This window comes from Sminthopsis crassicaudata, chromosome 6 (genome assembly GCF_048593235.1).
Source record: "Sminthopsis crassicaudata isolate SCR6 chromosome 6, ASM4859323v1, whole genome shotgun sequence".
In the NCBI taxonomy this organism is placed as follows: Eukaryota; Metazoa; Chordata; class Mammalia; order Dasyuromorphia; family Dasyuridae; genus Sminthopsis; species Sminthopsis crassicaudata.
The window spans coordinates 17,242,333-17,263,376 of NC_133622.1; the positions used below are offsets into that span (position 1 = coordinate 17,242,333).

General features: G+C 39.3%; 1 protein-coding gene across 1 annotated transcript in view; it reads right to left on the reverse strand.

The window, feature by feature from the left end:
- SEL1L3 (SEL1L family member 3) overlaps positions 1-21,044 on the reverse strand; it is a 110,014-nt gene that overhangs the window by 75,147 nt on the left and 13,823 nt on the right. Inside the window, exons 2-5 of the mRNA XM_074275633.1 lie at positions 19,029-19,596; positions 4,174-4,300; positions 944-1,065; positions 547-662 (exon numbers count right to left, since the gene is read on the reverse strand). Coding sequence (XP_074131734.1) covers positions 547-662; positions 944-1,065; positions 4,174-4,300; positions 19,029-19,596 — 933 coding nt within the window. The remainder of the gene's footprint in view (positions 1-546; positions 663-943; positions 1,066-4,173; positions 4,301-19,028; positions 19,597-21,044) is intronic.

A 21,044-nucleotide genomic window follows, 5' to 3' on the forward strand; every position in this document is an offset into this window, starting at 1 on the left:
AACATATTGTATACAGTGACAAGATGGAGCGAGCTCCAAAGTCACGGGTTTGCCATAACACAAAAATATGGGCCATGAGGACAGCGCACTATTTGTAATGATTCAGGGCACTAAATGCCTCAGTGGTCTTTTCATTATACTTTGTGGCTGTGTCTACGTGTTGTCAAAGCAGCCACTTAACTGGACAATGATATATTAGTCAATCCAATCCAGTGGTTGAATTTAGGTGTTTTTTCTGGTCCTATGTGAAATATAACTGTGGCTGCTGAACTGTAAGGCTGGATCCTCAAGGGGAAGGGACTAGGTCTCGATAATATTCAATGTATATTATTGGTGCGGTTACTTCCCCATTCATATGATTTAAAAGGGAGGCTTTTAAGCATATTGGTCTGAATGTCTGTGGCAGTCTGATTTAGAAAGCACACAGCTCACGATCTTCTCCAACAAACCCATTTCTGAAGATTTTTCTGCTTCCTAAAACAGAGTCCTCCTTCTTATTGGAACAGATATTGAGAATGAAATATGGTCAATCTACCGTCATCCTACCTGTCCCCCATTAAAAGAGATATCCAGTCGAAACCACTTCTGCAACGGAAGGATAAAGTTGGTTTTCACAGCTAGGTCTTCCCCTTTGACAAGATGCATTTGAATGTGCAGGTGACCTAATAAAGAAAAAAGAAACTGAGTTTAAAATGACAAAAAGCTAAGTATAAAAAAGGGACTTTCCGATATTTTTCAAAAAGCGCCTCAACAGGATGACCTCATTTCCTATTGAACAGGAAAATCAGAGCAGCTCTTGAGTAATTTGAGCTAATATTCCACTTTGGGCAATATCACCATCTATGAATATTAACTTCTTTGGCCTAGGATTAGCCAATAGGTTGGCGTGTTTGAGAAAGCCTTCTCTTCCAATGGCGCTAGGAGGTCATTGTCTTATACTTACCCTCTCGAGTTAGAAATAGGGATGGTGTGCCATACATCTCATTTGAATCAACAAAGTACAGAATCCCACAGAGATGTGCTTTACAATAATGGAGTAAATAAAGCCATACTGAAACGGTAAACCTGTAAGAGCAAAAGGGGAAAAAAGAAAATTGATTTCTTTATCTCACCTCAAAACAGATTATTATAGCTAACCGTTATCAAATAAATTATTTTCTTCCTAATAAAGGGATGATTTTGCCTTCAAGTATGTCTTGAGAGATGAGCAGCAAAGTAGGATTTCTCAAGATGAGAAAGCCATATTGAAATATATCACAAAGAAGGAAGGCTTCATTGTACAAATCCAGCATATTAGCTGACATTTAAAAAAAAAATTCTATTGTGTGTCTTTCTGAGAATCTTGCATAGCTGCCATTTTTGTCCTTGATTAAGGTTATAAAACTAAAGAGGAAATTAAAAATGTAGGTTCTAGTAAGAGATAATTTAGTAAAAAGTGATTCTAATCAATAATATGGCATCACTATTAGGGTTTTTAAAAAATTCATTTCTTTCCCATAAATGTCTTTAAAAAAAATACTAGATGGTAATAATGATTGCAGTAATGTAACAATGTGTTCATCATATGATAATTGATGGTGCTATACTGTTAAATACAATGTTTTCATGTATTCCCAGTAATTTTTGGTTATTTAGTTTCACATTTCTTTGCTGCTTACCAATATGGAACAAATATTCCAAATGTAAGTTTGAATATGAGTTCCATGAAGGTTATTGATGTCTTTTCATTGCTTTTCCAGAGCCTAGCAAGCATTAGTTGCTTGTTGAATTTGAATGATTATTTTTGTCTTTGACTGGCCATCTTGTTTGGAAAAGTAATATTTTATAGTTTGTGATTTAAAAAGTTTGAAAGAAAAACATCTAACGTATTTAATCAGAAAGGTGAAGTACTATAAAGACTGTATGTGTATTTCATATATATGTATGTAAATAGATATGTATTTCTTTATAAACATACAAACATATATATACACATACAAACATATACATACATACATATATATATATATACATATATATACACACACACACACACATATATATAAATACTTTTAGTTATCATGTATCTGGATTGAAAAAATATGGGTGAGGAATAGTTCAGTGGCTAAGTTCTTTAAATTCATCACAATATAATTCCCAATTAAAGGTAGGGTTCAGGGAGTCTCGGCTTGTTCGAGGGTATATAGCATACCTCATTTTATTGTGCTTTGCTTTATTACACTTTGTAGATATTGTATTTTTTGCAAATTGAAGTTCTATGGTAACCCTGTAGCAAATAAGCCTATTAGTCTCATTTTTCCAACATCACGTGCTCACATCAGGTCACATTTTGGTAATCCTCACAATATTTCAAACTTGTTCATTATTATGTTTATTCTGGTGATCTGTGACTGTTGATCTTTGATGTTATGATTGTAACTGTTTTGAGGTACCGCAAAATACAACATGGAAGATGGTGAAGGTAATGGATGAATGTTTTGTATGTTCTCACTGGTCCATCAACTGGTCAGCTGTCTCTCTTCCTTACTGTGACTCTCCCTATTTAATGGGATTGAAATTAGGCCCATTAATAATTTTTCAATGGCCTCAAAGTGAAAAGAAGAGTCTATTGATGTGGCAAAGTTCAGTGATGTGCTATTTTAAGAAACTGCCATAGTCACCCCAACCTTCAACAACCCTTCCATCGGTCAGCATTTAACACTGAGGCAAGACCAGCAAAAGACTACAGCTTGCTAATTCTCGGATGATGGCAAGCTAGCATTATTTTAACAGAATAGTGTAAACACTTACACATGCACTGGGAAACAAAACTTCACGTGACTTGCTTTCTTGTGATATTCACTTTATTGGGTTGGTCTGGAATCATCCCGAAGCACGCCTGTATTGCAATGCTTCAGGATGTTTAGGACTTGACAGTGTGGTCTCAAAAATTAGTGGTAAGATATTCAAACAGATGGAAGCACCCAGCTCCCTCCTGACCACCCAGCTGAGAAAGCTCATGAAGATAAGTTAATACAAGGAAGCTTAGCCATAACATACACTCACTAAACTGACTTAAGATCTATCTATATCCCAGCAGCATGGGAAGGATTAAATCACTCTGCTAAATCCATCCAGTCCAAGGAGGCATCCCTCAATCAAGCTAAAAGAAAATGCAGTTTTTACTGGAATCAATGAAGAAAATCAAAAGTTGTCCAACTTTCCAAGTCTCTGACCTAGGAAGGGCAGAGTGGAGGGCAGAAAAAGTGCTGACGAGATAGCTATATTTGAAATCTTTGCCTGGTATCAGCCCTTGGCCTCAGGCCTGTTTTCCTATTGTTAGTAATCTTGTCAGATATATAAAACCAAAAAAAAAAAAAAAAAAAAAAAAAAAAAGCAATAATGCAGATGAAAATAACACCAAAATAAATCTGGACTTTGAGTAATTCTAATGACCAATCTTGGTCCCAGAGAATAGATCATTTCTCTTGACAAAAAAGCTAGGAGACTACTTGCGATGAATTATAAAGACTGGTCAGATGCAATCATTAAATGGGTGCTTTTATTTAACTATTTTTTCTTTGGGCATCTTGGTGGCCCAGTGAACAGAATGCTAGGTCTGAAGTTAAAAGCACTCATCTTTGTAAATTCAGGCACCTCCCAGCTGTGTGACTCTGGGCAAGTCATTTAACCCCATTTGACAAAGTTTCCTCGTATTTAAAATGAGCTGAAGAAGAAAAGGGTAAAACACTCGGATATCTTTGCCAAGAAAACTTCAAATGAGGTCACAAAGAGTTGGACACAACAACTGAACAGATTTTTTTCCCCTGTTATAATGGAAATAAATACTTGGATGGGAATAGAGATGGAGGTGTCCAGATCTGAAAATGACTGCTATTTAAAAACACAAAACACTGATAAAATCAACTGAAAATTAAATAAAAATCCTTTCCCCTCAATTCAACTAAACCAAAGGATAGCAGAGAATTGACAATAATTTATGAAAACTGGGCCTTGTGGGTCTCTGGATCTGGTTTTAGGCCTTGTAGAATAATTTAGGTTACAGAGATATTGACCTTTTAAAGAGTGTATTAAAAAATGCATGTCTTTAGAAAGACTGCTTTAGTCTGCGTGTGACCCCCAGGGAGAATCAGCGAACACCAGTGGCCTCTGGTTTATAGTTTCTTGACTTACATGGGGTAATCAATACGCTGGCGTCTGGTTGCCTCAAGCTCTCTGTTCTGAAACCTCTGGAACTTTTTCACAATTCCTGTGTTTTCTCCACTGGATGCATAGGGAAAGCTGAGCATATTGACCACATCTGAAAATAGCAAAAAATGTTCAACTTAGTGATTACATAAAAACACACGTTACTCGTCAAACTAAATATTTAGAGGAAACATTTTTAAAGATGGTCGGGGAAAAAAAACCCCAAACTCTACCAAACTTGATAATGAATTGAATTGAGATGGAAAACCCAAGATTTGCACAATTCTAACTTGACTGAGGGTAACTGGCTGGCTGTTCAGAGATCTCCCATGAATTTAAGACCCTCATCCTCTAACCCGTAAATCCCTTAAGCCAGGCCTGTCATGACTTTGCAGAGGAGAGAGAATGTGTAATCTGTCTCTGAAGGACACGGTGATGTACCCAGGCAGAGGTTTCAAGGAGGATCTGCAAGACCTCGGTTTTCCCCAACCAACACTTAGATATGGCTAGTCATTTTCCTGTGGGAAATATTCACTCCTGAAATCACACTCCTGGTTAGATCTGCAGCTAGGAGATAACTTGGCATTTACCTAATCCAACCCTCCTATCTTAAAGATGAGAAAGCTGAGGGCCCAAAAGATCCTACAGCTAGTAGGGTCTGGATTCAAATTCATATCTTCTGACTCCAAATTTCAGTTTCCTGCTAACTGTATTTGTTTTCTTAAAATACTCTTTGGGCTTAGTCTGATAAACCCTACCGGGCATACAGAATGTTTCTACTAAAATAGTCAAAGCGGCCTATTTAGCAGGACTCCATTTAGGGAAGTGGAAGATGGATCCTCTGTCTGATGCGCCAGATGCAAATGTTAGTGCTGCAGCTCCTCCTGATGAGACCCCAGGCATCCAAAGTCTGGCTCATCAAAGCAGAACGTTTTCCATTATAGAAAGAAAAGAATCTCTGGTCTGTCCTAACTGGGAAGTCACCAGGGCTCTGTGCAACATCATAGACATATTTAATATTGTTAAATGAGCCAAATTTTTGCAATCAACTTCTGGAAAATCCACCTGCTTTGTTAACAGGTCAGCCGGCTGGGGAGGAGAGGGCTGCGTGGTGATCGGTGCTGACGGGGCACCCACGGTCTCGCCATTCCCGTTCAGACACCATGGTGGGAATGGGTGCTCTCAGCCCGATCTGCTGAAGGGAATTTGGCCAAAGGGTAGGGAACATCACAAGGGATTTCCGGAGAGACTGGACCACTTTCACCCATCAGGTTCAAGTCAGTTGAACCTTAGTTTGGCATCCATGGGCTTGTATGGTGCAGAAGACAGCCAGATGGCTAAATTGGACCCCTAGGAAAGCTTCAGTTAGCTATAGCTGTTGAGTTATCTAATGTGCAGAAGGAACATTTATCAAATGGGAACAGGCTTTTACTGCTTTGCAACCTGACTCTAGGAATATGGGCTCAACAAAGATTTCCAAACTGGAAAAAAAGAAAAAGGAAAAAAAGGTAACATAAATGAGTGTTGACATGCGTCTCCTGTGCCCTGGGATTAAAAAGACAGTGACTGGGAAAGGGAGTCCTGCAATAAAAGATTATATAGGAAAAAAAATTAGATGTGAGAGTCAAAAATAATTTTAAAGCACTCCACAGACCTACTCTGTCCAACAAATCCAAATTCATGGTGATTTCCAGACCTTGTGCCTGGAGCTTCAACAGCCACATCATCTGGAAATTCAGAGTTATGACAGATAATATCATGCATCCCTTCCACTGTTTACTTCTAATGGGACTGAGAAGTAATCAGTCAACTTTATCATCCATGGAATTTTACCGCTTGGAGGGACCATTTAGCTACTCTATGCTAACATTTTTATTTTATAGATGAGGAAACCGGGGATTCGAACTGTTAGGTCCCCTGGCTTGTAAGTAGTCGAGTCTGGGTTAGAACCCAGATCCCCTGGTTGCCCTTTGCAGTATTCCTCCCACTAGACCATGCTCTCTTCTTCCCAATTCCTCCCCCAAATCTGATTCCTCTAGAAGGACTTTGTTTTGATAGGTGCGCTGTGCATGAGGTCACTTGGCTTAGCCCAAGATGCCCAGATGAAGATTATACCAAAATGCCAAGCTGACTAAGAATATTTAAAAAGTACTGAAAATATTCTTGTTTGTTTTATTATTTAGACTACGTCAAAATGGGGAAGGCTCATCAGCATAAGAATATGGGAACCTCTGAAATCACAGGGAGTTTTCTGAAGCAATGAAAAATTAAATGGGGGCAGCTAGATGGCACAGCGGATAGAGTACCAGCCTGAAAATCAGGAGGACCTGAGTTCAAATCCAGCCTTAGACATTTAACACTTCTTAACTATGTGACCCTAGGCAAGTCACTTAACCCCAATTGCCTAAGGAAGGAAGGAAGGAAGGAAGGAAGGGGGAGAGAGAGAGAGAGAGAGAGAGAGAGAGAGAGAGAGAGAGAGAGAGAGAGAGAGAGAGAGAGAGAGAGAGAGAGAGAGAGAGAGAGAGAGAGAAAGAAAGAAAGGAAGGAAGGAAGGAAAGAAGGAAGGAAGGAAGGAAGGAAGGAAGGAAGGAAGGAAGGAAGGAAGGAAGGAAGGAAGGAAGGAAGGAAGGAAGGAAGGAAGGAAGGAAAGAAAAAGAAAAATTAAGTGACATGCCTAGGGTAACACAACAAATGTGATTAGAAAATGATGAGTCCCCTTAACTGAACATCTTCAAGCAAATGCTGAATGACCAATTGCTGTGTGGGTTGTAGAAGGGATTGTTTTCTCTGGATACGGATGGAAGGGCCAGACTGACGGCCATTGAGAGCTCTTCCAGCTCTGCCATTCTGTGATTCTATGAATAAACCAGTACAGGGAAGAACAAGATCTGAGCCACTCCACTACTCATTCAGAGCACAAGTCCACTAAAAGGAACCATTAGTTACAGAGTACGCTGCTGCTCCTCCATAAGAACAACATTAACACAAAAGCCTTCCGGAACCTGATCCATCTTACGAAAAGTCGGATTTTCATATAACCAGACATATTTCTTATAACGCAGCACAGCACAAAGAAACCTTATTATTGTGTCTACATTTTAGGAGGAATATGGAGAAACCAGAAATAGTCTGGGGAGGAGATGGGAAAGGGAACACAAAAACTCTAGTAAGTAGGGCTTGTGAAGAAAAAATTGATGGGATAACCAAATAATGCCTCCAAGTATATCATTAAAAGCTCTTTAAAAGATGGTCAAAGGATCCCATGTTTATGGGCCCATCAAGAAGATTTGAGATTTATATCTGACAGGAAAATGGGTTAGATATTAAAAGACCTCAACTCTTAAGTTGAGAATAGAGAGAATAGAATCTTTTTTTTTTTTTCTGAAGTCCCTCTTAGCTCTGTGAATTTATGCTTTTTATAATACATAGAATCATAGGGCTGAGAGAGACTTCAGAGGTCCTCCCTTCTCTCCTGCATGATTAGAGTTAAGTTTGTGATTCTGGAATAAAGTGAGGCTGGATTATAGAAAAATTAAAGCATTGAGATTTAAGGAAAAAAGTTATATAGCAAACGTCTGGGTTTTTTGGAAGCCAACAATCACAAAACTGCTATCGTGTCGTTTACCTGCAGAAAGCCACAGCGTGAACTGACATTTTACAGGGACAGTTAAAATCCCATTACCACAAAATCTGCAGGCCCCCTAATTATTTTTACTGCAATGGAGCTTTGTTAAAAATTAATACTTTCCCAGAAATCACATTCTAAGTCTAAAGCTGAAACAGAGCAGACACCTTGGAGCTCTGGACTGCATCAGCGCACAAAAAGAATAGGGACAGGCTGAGGCTCAGTGTGGGATGGGAGGAACTCAAATTTGAAAACGGCTCGATGCTGGGAAGCATGGCTACTATGCTGGATTACAGAACTGAATGGTTTTTTTTTAAGTCTCAAAATGCTAGGACAGCAGGTTGGATTGTATTTAATGCAGGTAAATATAATGTCTTCACTACAAGTTTAAAAAATCACCTCCCAAGTACACCTGGGGGATCATGGCTAAGCAGTAATTCATCTGAATAAGATCTGGGTTTTTAGTGAACTGGAAACTCAAAATAAGTCAAAGCATGGTATACACAAGAAAGCTAATGGGGTCTTGGTTTTTATTAATAGAAACCAGAAAGAGGAAGGTGCAATTGTACAATCCTGTCTTAGACTTCATATAGAGTGTTGGCAGCTAGGTGGTCCCAAAGAGCATGGAGCTCCAGATCTGGAATCACGGTGACCTCAATTCAGATCCTGCCTCAGATACTTGGTAGTTGTGTGACCCTGAACTTGCCTCTGTTTGCTGGAGTTTCCTCATTTGTGAAATGGGGTTGACGATAGCACCTGCTTCCCAGGGTAGTTGTGAGACCCAAACGGGATGATATTTGTAAAGTGTTTAGCACAGTGGCACATAGTAGGTGCTACACAAATGTTAGTTATTGGTTTTTTTTTTTTTTTTTTTCAGTTCTGGTCACCACATTGCTATTAACACGCTGATAATTTTGAAAGTATCCAAAGGAAAGTAAAAAAATGATGAAAGAACTTTGGCCTGTCTACACGAGAAGTGGCTGAAAGAACTGAGGATGGTCAGCTTGGAAAAGAGACAAATAAGGGAGGGACCATGATACTGTCTCCAATGATCTGTTGGATGTTGCATGGAAAAGCGCATGGGACCGTCCTGATGGACCTCAGAGAACAGGACCAGGGACAGCGGTGGAAGTTGTAGAAAGGCTCCACAGAATTTCTGGTGATATTTAGAGCTACCAAGCAGTAAAAAGGAAAAATGCCTTTGAGAGGTAGGAAGTTCCAATACACTTAGAGATTTTGCAGCAAAAATTAAATGACCATTTGTAAAATGGCACTGGATTCTAGATCCTTATGTAGATGTGGGTTGGACTAGCAGGGTCTGGGGGATATTTTCTGGTTCTGAGATTCTCTGCTTTTGTCCAAATGCCAAATATGCCCCAAAGTTACCTATTCCACTGCTATTGAATATTTTGAGAGTTTCTCTAGGTTTTTCTGTTGCAAATGTTATATGTGAGGAAGAGAAGAAAAAAAAAAAAAAAGCAGAGGGAACTAATCAGTAATTGCCACTTGACAGGTCAGGAGAACTGAAGAGTTCAATTATTTAACTTTCATTTCTGAGCTTACAATGCACAGATACTTTCTTAGAGAAAAGCTAGAAATCAGATCAAATGCTACATCAAATTATTCATTGTGGAGTATTTCTTTGAACCCAATTATTAGGATTATTTCTATGGTCCATCTGATGGAAGATGGAAAAGCTTTTAATACAGAATTATGTTGAATCCTTCCTGTAGACCTTAGAAATCTTCTAGTCCGATCCCTTCCTGAAATGTGAAACCACTCTACAAAATCCCTCACAAATGGTCATTCAGATTCTGCTCAACAGAGTGCTCGCTACCTCAAAAGTCAGTGTATTCCATATTTACACAGCTCTAATTGTTAGGAAACTTCCTTAATCTGAACTGAAATCTGTAATACTTTCCCAGTTCTGTCCTGTGGGGCTAGGCAAAATAATATTTTTAAATTTTTTTTTATTATTATATCTTTTTATTTACAAAACATATGCATGGGTAATTTTTCATCATTGATCCTTGCAAAACCTTCCGTTCCAACCTTTCCCCTCCTTCCCCCTACCCCCTCCCCTAGATGGCAGGTAGTCCCATACATGTTAAATATGTTAAATTATATGTTAAATCCAATATATGCATATATATTTACACAGTTATCTTGTTGCACATGAAAAATCAGATCTAGAAAGAAAGAAAAAAAGTGTGAAGGAAAACAAAAATGCAAGTAAACAGTAACAGAAAGAGTGGAAATTAGGCAAAATAATCTTAACCCCTCTTCCAAATGACAGTCTTCAAATATTTGAAAAAATATCTACCATTTTCTCCTTGATAAGATAAACAATCCCAAAGTTCCTTTAATTCATATAACATCATTTCAAGTCCTTCTATAACAATAATAATCATACCTGATATATATATATACCGAGAGAGAGAGAGAGAGAGAGAGAGAGAGAGAGAGAGAGCACGCACTTTTTTTTTTTCCTGAGACAATTGGGGTTAGGTGACTTGCCCAGGGTCACACAGCCAGGAAGTGTTAAGTGTCTGAGACCACATTTGAACTCAGGTCCTCATGGTTTCAAGGCTGGTGATCTATCCACTGCACCCTCTAGCTGCCCCCCCTAGTACATTTTAAAAGCACTTAATACTCATGATTTCATTTGGTCCTCACCAAAACTCCGTGAAGTGAGCACTATAGAGATTACCGACCCTGTGTAACAGGTGAAGAAACAGATCCAGAGAGCTGAAATAGCGAATTGCATCAGATTGAGGATCTGAGCTTGAGTTTCTACAGCCAGCCAAATCCAGGACTTTCTTGTGCTGTTCTGCCCCTTTCACTCACATTGTCTTCCTTAAGAACAGATGCTCTCTCCTTCCTAGACACTTCTCCACCACATTCTATCTATCTGACCAGTCCCTTCTGGGTTTCCTTTGGAGAACCATCACATATTCCTAAACCCTCTGATCTTAACTCTATACTATATGATGTGAAGAAGCTGTGAAAAGATACAAAGGCTCTGTTTATGTCACTTTTCTATGTGAGAAACTTGGTTGGCTCTCCATTGCCTCTAGAATATACACTCTTCTGTTTGAGATTTAAGGCCCCTCGCCATTCTTTTGCCCATCTTTCTTAAACTGATGACTCCTCCACTGTTCATACTCACATCATCGCTGCTCCTGAAAAGCTGGCTTACTTGTAATTCCCTGCACCGTCTTCCATTTCTTGGCTCTTAAGTTTTTAGCTTTCATGTCTGAAATGTACTGCCTTACCTTTGCCTTTTACAATTTCTAGCGCACCTTGAAAGATTAAGATCCACCTTCTTCAGAGCTCCTTCCTGATTCCCTGCTCTGAATCACCTTGGATTTATCTTTTTTAATTATTATGAAAGTTATCTATATATTCCTCATTGTCTGGATCTCTCTCTCTCTCACACACACACACACACACACACACACACTATCTTTCTTGTGCATATACTTTAACTCTTGATTGTTGTGTTTCTGTCCTGTCCAACTCTTCAATGGCCCCATGAACCATAGCACACTGGCTCTTTCTATTCTACACCACCTTCTGAACTCTGTGAAGTTCACAGCCATTGCTTCAATGACACTATTCATTTAATCCTTTACTGTCCCCTTCTTTTGCTTTCAATTTTCCCCAACATCAGGGTTTATTTTTTTTTCTAATAAGTCCAATGTTCCTGTTATGTGGTCAAAGTATTTAAGCTTCCGCTTCAGTATTTATCCTCCCAATAAATGGTATGAATTAATTTCATTAAGTGTAGACTGATTTAATCTACTTGCTGTGCAGGGGACTCTCAAAGTCTCCAGCATCACCATTTGAATTTATTGATTCTGCAATGTTCAATTTTCCTTGTAGTCTGACTGATGATAAGGTGATGTCTCTGCTTTTAGTATGCAAATTTGTCATAGTTTTCCTTCCAAATATGAAGCTATTAACTTCCTGTGTGCAGTCACTTTCTGTAGTAATCTTGGAGCCCAAGAATTTAAAATCTGACATTGCTTCCATTTCTTCTGCTTCGAATTTGCCAGGAAGAGGTGGGACCAGTTTGCAAGTTCTAAGTCTTGGATTTGTTTTTAATGTGTCCCATGTTTACTTGTCTATGAACATATTGTTCCATAGAAGTATAATGGGAGTCTCTTGAAGAGATTCTCTTCTCATTATCACCAGTCCCAGCAGAATGTTGAACAGAGTGTAAGCCATGCTTGTGGACTGACTGAATGTTCCTTCATAAAATGCCCTGCCCGGATCTGATTGCCAGGGTTAATCTAAACAGAATACAATGAAACTCCTTCCTCTTGCACATTACTCATCTATTGATTCGGCCTAAGAATGCACTCAATTTTTGGCCTCCGCTTCCCGTAGTTGGTTCCCAGCAAGCGTGTAGTTCACTGAGACTTCTAGTTCTCCTCTTGTGAGCTGTCTAGACACATCTCCCTATCCTATACTTACGCAACTAATTTTTAGACTCTAAGTGTAGTACTTTGATATATCCCTGACTGGATTTGGCTCAGCATTCTAGCTGATTGAGATTAAAAAAAAATTCTTCTACCATCTTCTAACCTATTAGCTATGTTGCTTAGCTTTGAGCCATCTGGAAATTTGCTAAGCATTCGTCTAAATCACTGATAAATGACTTCTACTAATTATATTGGTTATAATGCACATTTACGAGTATTTCTATTCTGTTGGCATCGGTGACAAACAAGGAACAAGAGCTCTATGTAAAAACACTCAGGGCAAAACTCTCTCCCAGAAAGCACTACACTATTTGATAAAAAGTCAAAGTAGCAAAAACTTTTGTAAGAACAAGTAAGGAATAAAGATGATAAACTCTGAACCATCAGCACCTTCTTATTCCCCAAAGCATAAATAACATCCCTCCTCCATTTAATTAACATTAATTTAATGAGCAAGAAAGAGAATGAAAGTCTATCTCTGTATTACACTGGTAGATAAAGAAAGAACAAGGTACTCAGTCTACTTCAAGAGTTGTAGAGCTAGGAGAAAAAAATTGATTTTATTTTGTGGTTCTCGGGAGTTTGGCTTAAAAGTCGAGGCCAGATGGCTCTGGAGGGTTTGCTATTAATGGTTCTGCTATTTTCAAGTCACCTTGGGAAGCACACTTATACAAGTGATCAACACGGTGATGTCACAGCAGCCAGTTGGCTTTGTTATCCAGACCCAAAGACCTTAATTATAATGGCAGCAAGACACTTCATTTGGCTACAGATTTCCTAGAAAAAAATAGCTCCTGTGATAAAAATGAATGAAGAGGATGTGCTGACATAGTCTCATCAAGCATGGGTTTTTTGTCTTATAAATCTTCATTTAAGTCGGATGGAGACAATAAAGGCAATCTTGACACATCACCTCAGAAGGAACTCAACAGGAGTGGTTCCTATTAAGCATAGAATGCTACGGTAAGAAATTAGAAATGTGACAAGACTTAGTGCCCCCTCTTCCAAAAATGGGTTCAGGGGATCTTTACCAGTTCCTGCCGTCCCTTGAGGTTTACCATTTTCCCAAGGGTGTCAAAACATAGATAAGCAATTCAAGTTAATCGTTTTAGACCCCTACTATGTTCAAGGCACCTTCCAGTGTTTGGCAATCTGGGTTACAATGGTTGCTGCAGAGTTCTGAGGATTATGATAAAAACGGGGAGCTATGAATGCACCACCATGCTCAGAAGGCCTGGGTTTCGTTTTTAATTCTGCGACGTACCATCTCTATGACTTTGGGAAAGTCACTTGGGGTCTCATTTTCCTCAGCTGCAAAATGAGCAATTTGGATCTTATGCCACATGTGAAAAAACCTTAAAATGAATATATAACTTTAAAAAAGGTCACATCATAAAAATAAAAAAAAAACTTGGAAGAGCACTAGCTTTCAGAGCTCTGCCTGGGGGAATACGCTTAACCAAATAAGGGACAGAGACAATCATATGAGATAAAATCAATAGTTATGACTACAATGAATCGAACAATTTTTGTACAAACAAAATGAATACAACTGGGATAAGATGGAAAATCACTGCCTGTGCAAAACTGTTTGCAGTAAATATTTCTGCAATAGTCTAATATCAGGATCCTTAGGGAACTGACACAAATAGGAGACTAAGTGCCATTCCCCAAAAGATAAGCAGTCATAAAATATTAACAGACAGCTCCCAAAAGAATTAGAAACTACCATTATATTATTATTATAAACCATATGAAAAATGTGTCCAAATCACTAATAATAATAGAAATGTGAATCTAAACAACTCTGACGTATCACCTAAGATGACAAAAATGAAAAAAGCTGGTGTGAAGGAGCTGTAAAAAGACACAAACACTCATACTACAGTGAAGCTGTGAATTGCTCCGCCCACTCCAGAAAGACACGTGAAATGTGCTCCTAAAAACTGACTGAAAAGGCCTATTTTTTGATGTAGCTGTCTCACTGTTAGGCATTTACCCCATGGAGGAAAAAGATAGAAAGATATGGCCCACAGACATCAAAATATTCATAGCAAGGCTTTTTGTGATAGCAAAAAACTTAAAGCAAAGTAGATTAGAAATTAGCTAAAGAAATTACGTGAATATAATGGAATATTATTGTGCTTTAAAAATGATTCATATGAAGGGGCAGCTAGATGGTGCAGAACATAGAGTAGCAGCCCTGAAGTCAGGAGGACCCGAGTTCAAATGTGGTCTCAGACACTTAATACTTCCTGGCTGTGTGACCCTGGGCAAGTCACTTAACCCCAGCCTCAGGGGGAAAAAAAATCATCAGTTATAAATGAAGTAAGCAAATTTATACAAATAATACATGCAATGAATGTAAACAACATAAACTGAAAAAAAAATTACGAGTCAAAGTATGTAATTATAATGACCAAGCTTGACTCAGAAAAGTACTAAGAAATTGCATCTCCTTCCTTGGTGACTAAAGGTGTGGAGTGTCACAAATGCTATCAGACATGGCTAATAAAGGCAGCTTAGTTTTACTGACATGCTTTTATATCCTTTTTTTTCTTTTGTTATTTGTTATAGGAATGACTTGCTGGGAAAAGGAGGGGATGGTATATATTTGGAAATGAAAGTGATATCAAATCAAAGAATATCAATAAAAATAATAATCTCTGGCTTGTATGAAATGATTCCGATGGTCTTTTCCAATTCTGATTCTATAAATATATGAGCCACTAGGTGGCTAATACAATTGAGGAGTTTTTTCCCCTGTAGTGATTCTGCAAAATCAATACGGACTCAGGACCAAGGCTTGTTATTCACATCTCATGGTAAAAGAGGCAAACCTTTGGGAGGTTGTAGCAAATAACTCTGGCGTGTGCTTCTTGGATTCTCAATACTTGATTCAATCACAAGCCACTAAGCATGGCTGCAAAATAATACTCTTATTCTCACTCTTTCTGACTGTGCTAAACATGGCGGGCCCAAGCTAACATAGCAAGGACCTTCGGAAATAGTCATGGAATTAACTCACAAAAATCAACTTTGCTGGGGTCATGTTGTAGGCTATATTAAGTGACCAACTCACAGTGATGGAACGTGATCAAGAACTAACGATAGAAGGAATTTCAGAGGTTAGCTGGTCAACCCTTTAATTTACAAATGAGGACAAATGAGGTCCAAGGTCCAAGGTCATCTAAATGATAATAAGCAGCAGAGCTGGGACTTCAGCTCAAGTTCTGGAACCCCAAATTCAATGCCTCGTCCAAGGTCATCTAGGTGATAATAAATGGCAGGGCTAGGACTTCAACCTGAGTTTTAGAACCCCAAATTCAATGCCTTTTCCAAGGTCACCAAGGTGATAATAAGTGGCAGAGCTGGGACTTCAGCTCAAGTTCTGGAACCCCAAATTCAATGCCTTGTCCAAGGTCATCTAGGTGATAATAAGTGGCAGGGCTAGGACTTCAACCTGAGTTTTAGAACCCCAAACTTAATGCCTTTTCCAAGGTCACCAGGTGATAAGTGGCAGAGCTGGGACTTGAGCTCAAGTTCTGGAACCTCAAATTCAATGCCTTGTCTAAGGTCATCTGAATGGTAGCAAGTGGCAGAGCTGGGACCCCAAATTCATGCTCCATTTTCGGCTCTCACCCCACCACACAACTTAGGAATGTTTTAAATTATTCAGGGTTTTTTTTGGCTAGACACCCCTCCACCTGAGGAAAGACAAGGGCTACTTTGGGAATCTTGTGCAACTAACTGTATGATTCGATGGGCCTAGAGAGATGAGTCAGGGCCATCTTCTAACATCAATGCTTCCAGCAGAGTGATACGGCAAAAACTGGGATCTGTTGTGGGAGCTGGCTTAGTCTCAGCATCTCAGATTATTCTTCCAGGCTTACAGACAAGCATGGAGTCACAAGGGCTGAGCAAAATCTCCAGTGCTGCATCTATGAGGATACAGTTAGAAGGGGGGAGACTTTGCCTTCAAGAAGATGTTGAGAAAAACGGTGTAGAAGCACACGGGCTTGCGACCCGGCCATCTTCCAAATTAACATAATGCTTATATTTAGATGGAAGAACTCTCTAATAAAAACCAATCTGCCCCAGGTACAGAGAGACTTTGACTCACCCTGAATATTTCTATAGCGCAAAGGAAAGTAAAATAAATACGTGTGTACAGCGGCCCCCAGGCAGAGCAATCACAATACATCAGTCGCCTGACAAAGTAGGTATCTCAGGTGCACCATGTTGCTGCTGGAATAAGATGGTGAAAGGGCCTGAGCCTGAAAGGAGTCCCTCCAACTGAGAACAGTTTCTCAATTCTCTCCCTTCTTTATCCCTTCTTATTGTCTGGAGCAGACTCCTGTTCACTTCCCAGGCAAACAAGGCTGCCCTACTGTGAACAACATCAGGGCCGGATCTCGTCCATTCCCGGGCCATAAGGGAGAACAAAAGTCTTAATGCTTTCTTTTTGAAGATTGTTTTATCTTGTCCTTCAATTTTCTTTTAGGAAGCGTACAAGGGACATGTCTCCTTTTGGAAAGGGGAGTCCATTATAATGCTGCTAATGGTGCAGGTTAAGAAGTCCCCTATTCTGGTCCGCTTTATGCATTTGTAAAGGTTTTCCTCTGCGTTAAGGTTGTTTATACTGGCTCGCATCCCAAAGGTAATACGCTAAAGAAAAGCAGGGATGGAGGGGGGTGGAAATCCCACTGAGCTATTTCTGAGCATTGTGAATATGGAATAAAGAACAAGAATTTCACATTTTCAGGTTATGTTCAGAAGCTCTGGGAACTCAGTAAGCTCATAAATGACTTCATTTTTAAACTTCCAGCTCTCAATTCATTCATTCTTCAATGAGAAATATATGATTTGCCAAACACGAAAAGGAATCATTAAGCCATAACAAAGTAGGAGGTAAGTGAAAGCTGGGTATTGCATATGCCCAGTGCTTCATTCTCCTTAACAAATTGGGTGCCCACTGTGTATGGCATTCTGGGCAGATGCAAGTATGAGGTTCTGATGCTAGGAAGGATACATATTGATCATCGAAATAAATGTGACCCATTTATTCCAGACATTTAATTACATACCCAAGAAGGAAATTAGATTTCCTCTCATTGGTATCAATATATTTACAGTCCAGGAAAAGTACAAAGTCCTGGCTATATATTAAAGAACAAGAAGCTACTTCTCACCCACATAGAGATGCAATTAAAACAAAATATAAATCTTACCCAATGTACTATTTCACTAGGACAACTTTAGTCTAATCAGCTGTTTAATAAGATCATGTGGACTGGTTAATTTTTCATAATGTAAATAGCAATATTTTGGTGATGTCAGTTAAGTACCCTCGCTTCCCTCTCCAACCTCCTCCCCTTCCCCCATGGGACCTTCGGAAGGAACTATTTTCCGACAAGTGACAAAAACATAGGAAGCGGACAATGGTCCATGTCTGAATCCCCAGAGTTTGACAGGATCTTTGGACTTAGAACTAGATCAGACATCAGAAGGCCTATATTTCAATTTCCTCAATCAACAGATGAGCAAACTGATGTTCAACTCTTGCCAACCGCAGTCAATGACAGGGCTGGAATTTAAGCCCAGATTTTCTGATTCCAGGTATATGTTATAGGAGAAGGATAAGAGTTGGATGAACCTTTCTAGTCACATCTGGGCAACCAGTTAACAAACATTTATTAAGCATATACTGTGTTCCAAGCCCTGTACAAGACTCTGGAGATACTGAGACAAAAGTGAAATAGTCTCTGTCCTTGAGGAGTTTACCTCCTATCAAAGGGCATCCCAACTTTTGTCCTTTGATCCCAAATCTCCATGATCTTCTCAGAATTAGGATATATTTTGAATTCATATTGCTAAAGGGTTAGGGAAGAAAGCTATTCCAAATGGACAAGATTAAGATATTCCTGTTTGATCTCAGTGCCAACATGGAGACAATCAAGGGAAAGACCATTTACTGTCTGAGAGCAGAGCTCTCCAACTCTGGGGCTTAGCTTTCTATCACCGTCTCACACCCACACATGCTGTGTCTAGAGCATCACGATGAGGTAATGCAGTCCGGTGCATGCTGGAGCCAGCTTGAACCAGCTTTTCAGCCAATATTTAAATTTTCAACTAAATTAAATTGGCAAACTATAAATCAGAGCTTGATTTATTGTTTTGTTGATTTCTGGGCTTAAAAAATGATGGAGAAAATGTTAATAATGCAGATTAAACTTTAAAAGTACATCGTATGCAGACTTTTTTTTTTTTTTTTTGGAAGAGCTGATTATTGAAAATTTACCAGCAAACCATTGCGTACAGCCATACAGAACACTCTTCTCTTTAATAAGTGCTTGAGGGCATAGGAAAAATAGGCTAATTCCTTTCTTTTGCTGGTTTGAATTTTCTCTAGCATTTCTGTGCCATTAAAACCCAGAACACTCTCGTTGTCACTTTCCTTACCTTTTTTTTTTTTTCTTATTACTCCTTTTCTTTTTTTTTTTCCTTTTCCTTCAGCCCCACCTCCCAACCAGGGGCCCATAGATGGCAGAAGCAGAGAGCTTGAATTGGGGAATGGTAAAGGAGAGGAAGTTACCTTCTCTTTCTTCTTCTTTTTTTAATTTCTTCTCCTCAAACTGTACCATTGCCATAGAATGCTCTTCTGTCCTGACGCTAGCTATTTGACTAAAACAATGGTCGCTACCCAGGAACACGGCCATGATACTTACCATTTTCAAGAGGGCACTGGGGTATCCTGTTTGCTTGCAGGTGCCACAGGTAGTCCATGTTCCACTCAAGACAGACTTGATGATCTTTGAAAGGGCGTTCAAACGGTGGGACTGATTTCAACAAAGTGAAGTTCTTGGTGACGGCGTGTAAGAAGTTCTCCCCCCACCTCGCGCTCAGATCTCCGCTGTGCTTGTGAGTGATCCAGGCATGGAGAATCACAGCAGAGACCGCAATGGAGTGTCGGATGAAATAATCGTCTCTGTAAACCATGATGCTGGGGAATTTCACGTGCACCATTTTAATTCTCCTAGTGTGAAGATGTTTCTCGTTCATCCACCTCTTCTTATACACCGGGATGCTGCTCTTGAATTCGGACGACACGATGGCTTCAAAATTGACCACACAAGGCTGAGAGCATAAATACTGAACCGAAACTTCGGAGACGTTGCGAACGTTTCCTTCGATGACGACGACGTGAATAAAATCTTTGTAAGTCACGCCGGGCTTGGCTTCTGGGACCAGTGATGTAGTCAGGAGCGTTTGTCTACCCAAGGCTGGCACAAAGTTCTGAAAGAAAAAAAAATTAAGTCTTTCAAGGTCAGATCCCACTACATCCCACTGATATCTTCGGCACCTATTTGGCAAATTCTAACCCAACGCCTGGTACACAGTAGGTATTTAATAAATGCTCATTAGTTGATTTGCTCTACAAGGGCATGTGGATTTCCAAGGGGAAAATGTCACTCACCAGATTAAAAAAAAAAACAAAAAACATACAAACTAAGAATTGGCTACATTAAAGTCTTTGTGGGTCCATTCCCTGGCACAGTAGCAGCTGCTAATCAAAATGCTGCTCTCTGAACAATGTGGCAAGAGTCCACAGAGCTGCTTTCCAAAAGGAGAGCTATGACATAACAGGGCTGGCAGCAATTGAAGCGGCTGCTAGGGTTTAAAAAGAGACACCCCAGTTTCAGATGCTGTAAAAACCATTGTCAAGACTTCAAAGAGAGGTGGTCAGAACCTGCCAGGATTCATCAGGGAAAAGGGATCAAAGTGCACCCCAAGGGTAACGTCAACAGGACTGCAAAATAAAGGTCCTGCCTTCTCCTTATAATTTCAAAGTTGTGGATCAGCAGGAGACTTGTATTGTTCTAAAAACACACACACACACACACACACACACACACACACACACACACACACACACACACACACACACAGAGGCAAGTCCAGACTGAGAATTGTCCTACTCAGCACCAGAAATATTAAATATTTTAGCTGCATCTTTGTTTAGGAAGATAGCCTAGAGCCCCTTTGACCAAAGTTTGCTAGGTCTTCAAGTCTGGCCAGTTCTTTCAAGAAGAAATGACTGTAGGCTTGTCATCTGGCCAATACACGCATCTAAATTCGAGCTGGCCCCCAAGAATCATAAGCTAAATAAAATTTGAAAACTGCTCTATATATTACACAGTTGATCTGGATGAGGAAGAACAAAATCTGACTCACTTGCTTCTCTACAAGATACGACTGGTACAATGTAGCCAACTGGTAAGAGGGAAAATAAAGGAAACCAAAATAGATACTTTTTTTTTGGGGGGGGGGGTAAATCATGAGAAATGGGTGGGAAGGTTATGGATATATAGATTCTGAAAAAAAAAAAAGACAACTTGGTAAGCCCTCTAATTTTTACTCCTATGGTGAAAGAATTAATTGTTACCATTTCACATATACATATATATATATGTATATATATAAATTATAGGTTTAAAGCAGATATAAAATGATCTTATAATTAGTAAGTAGGAAGCTTTAAAGAAAGACAGTTTAGTCTTTTTAAATCTGGGATTGAATGCTGTTCTCCAGGGATTGGCAATAAAACCAGCAATGATATAATAACAACGAGTTCAACTGACGAGTTGACTCATCTTTCAAGATATGCAATGAAGTCTTTAAAATGAGAACCTACATAAATAAATAGAACAAAAATAAAAGAAAATGAGAACCAAACTGTTCAG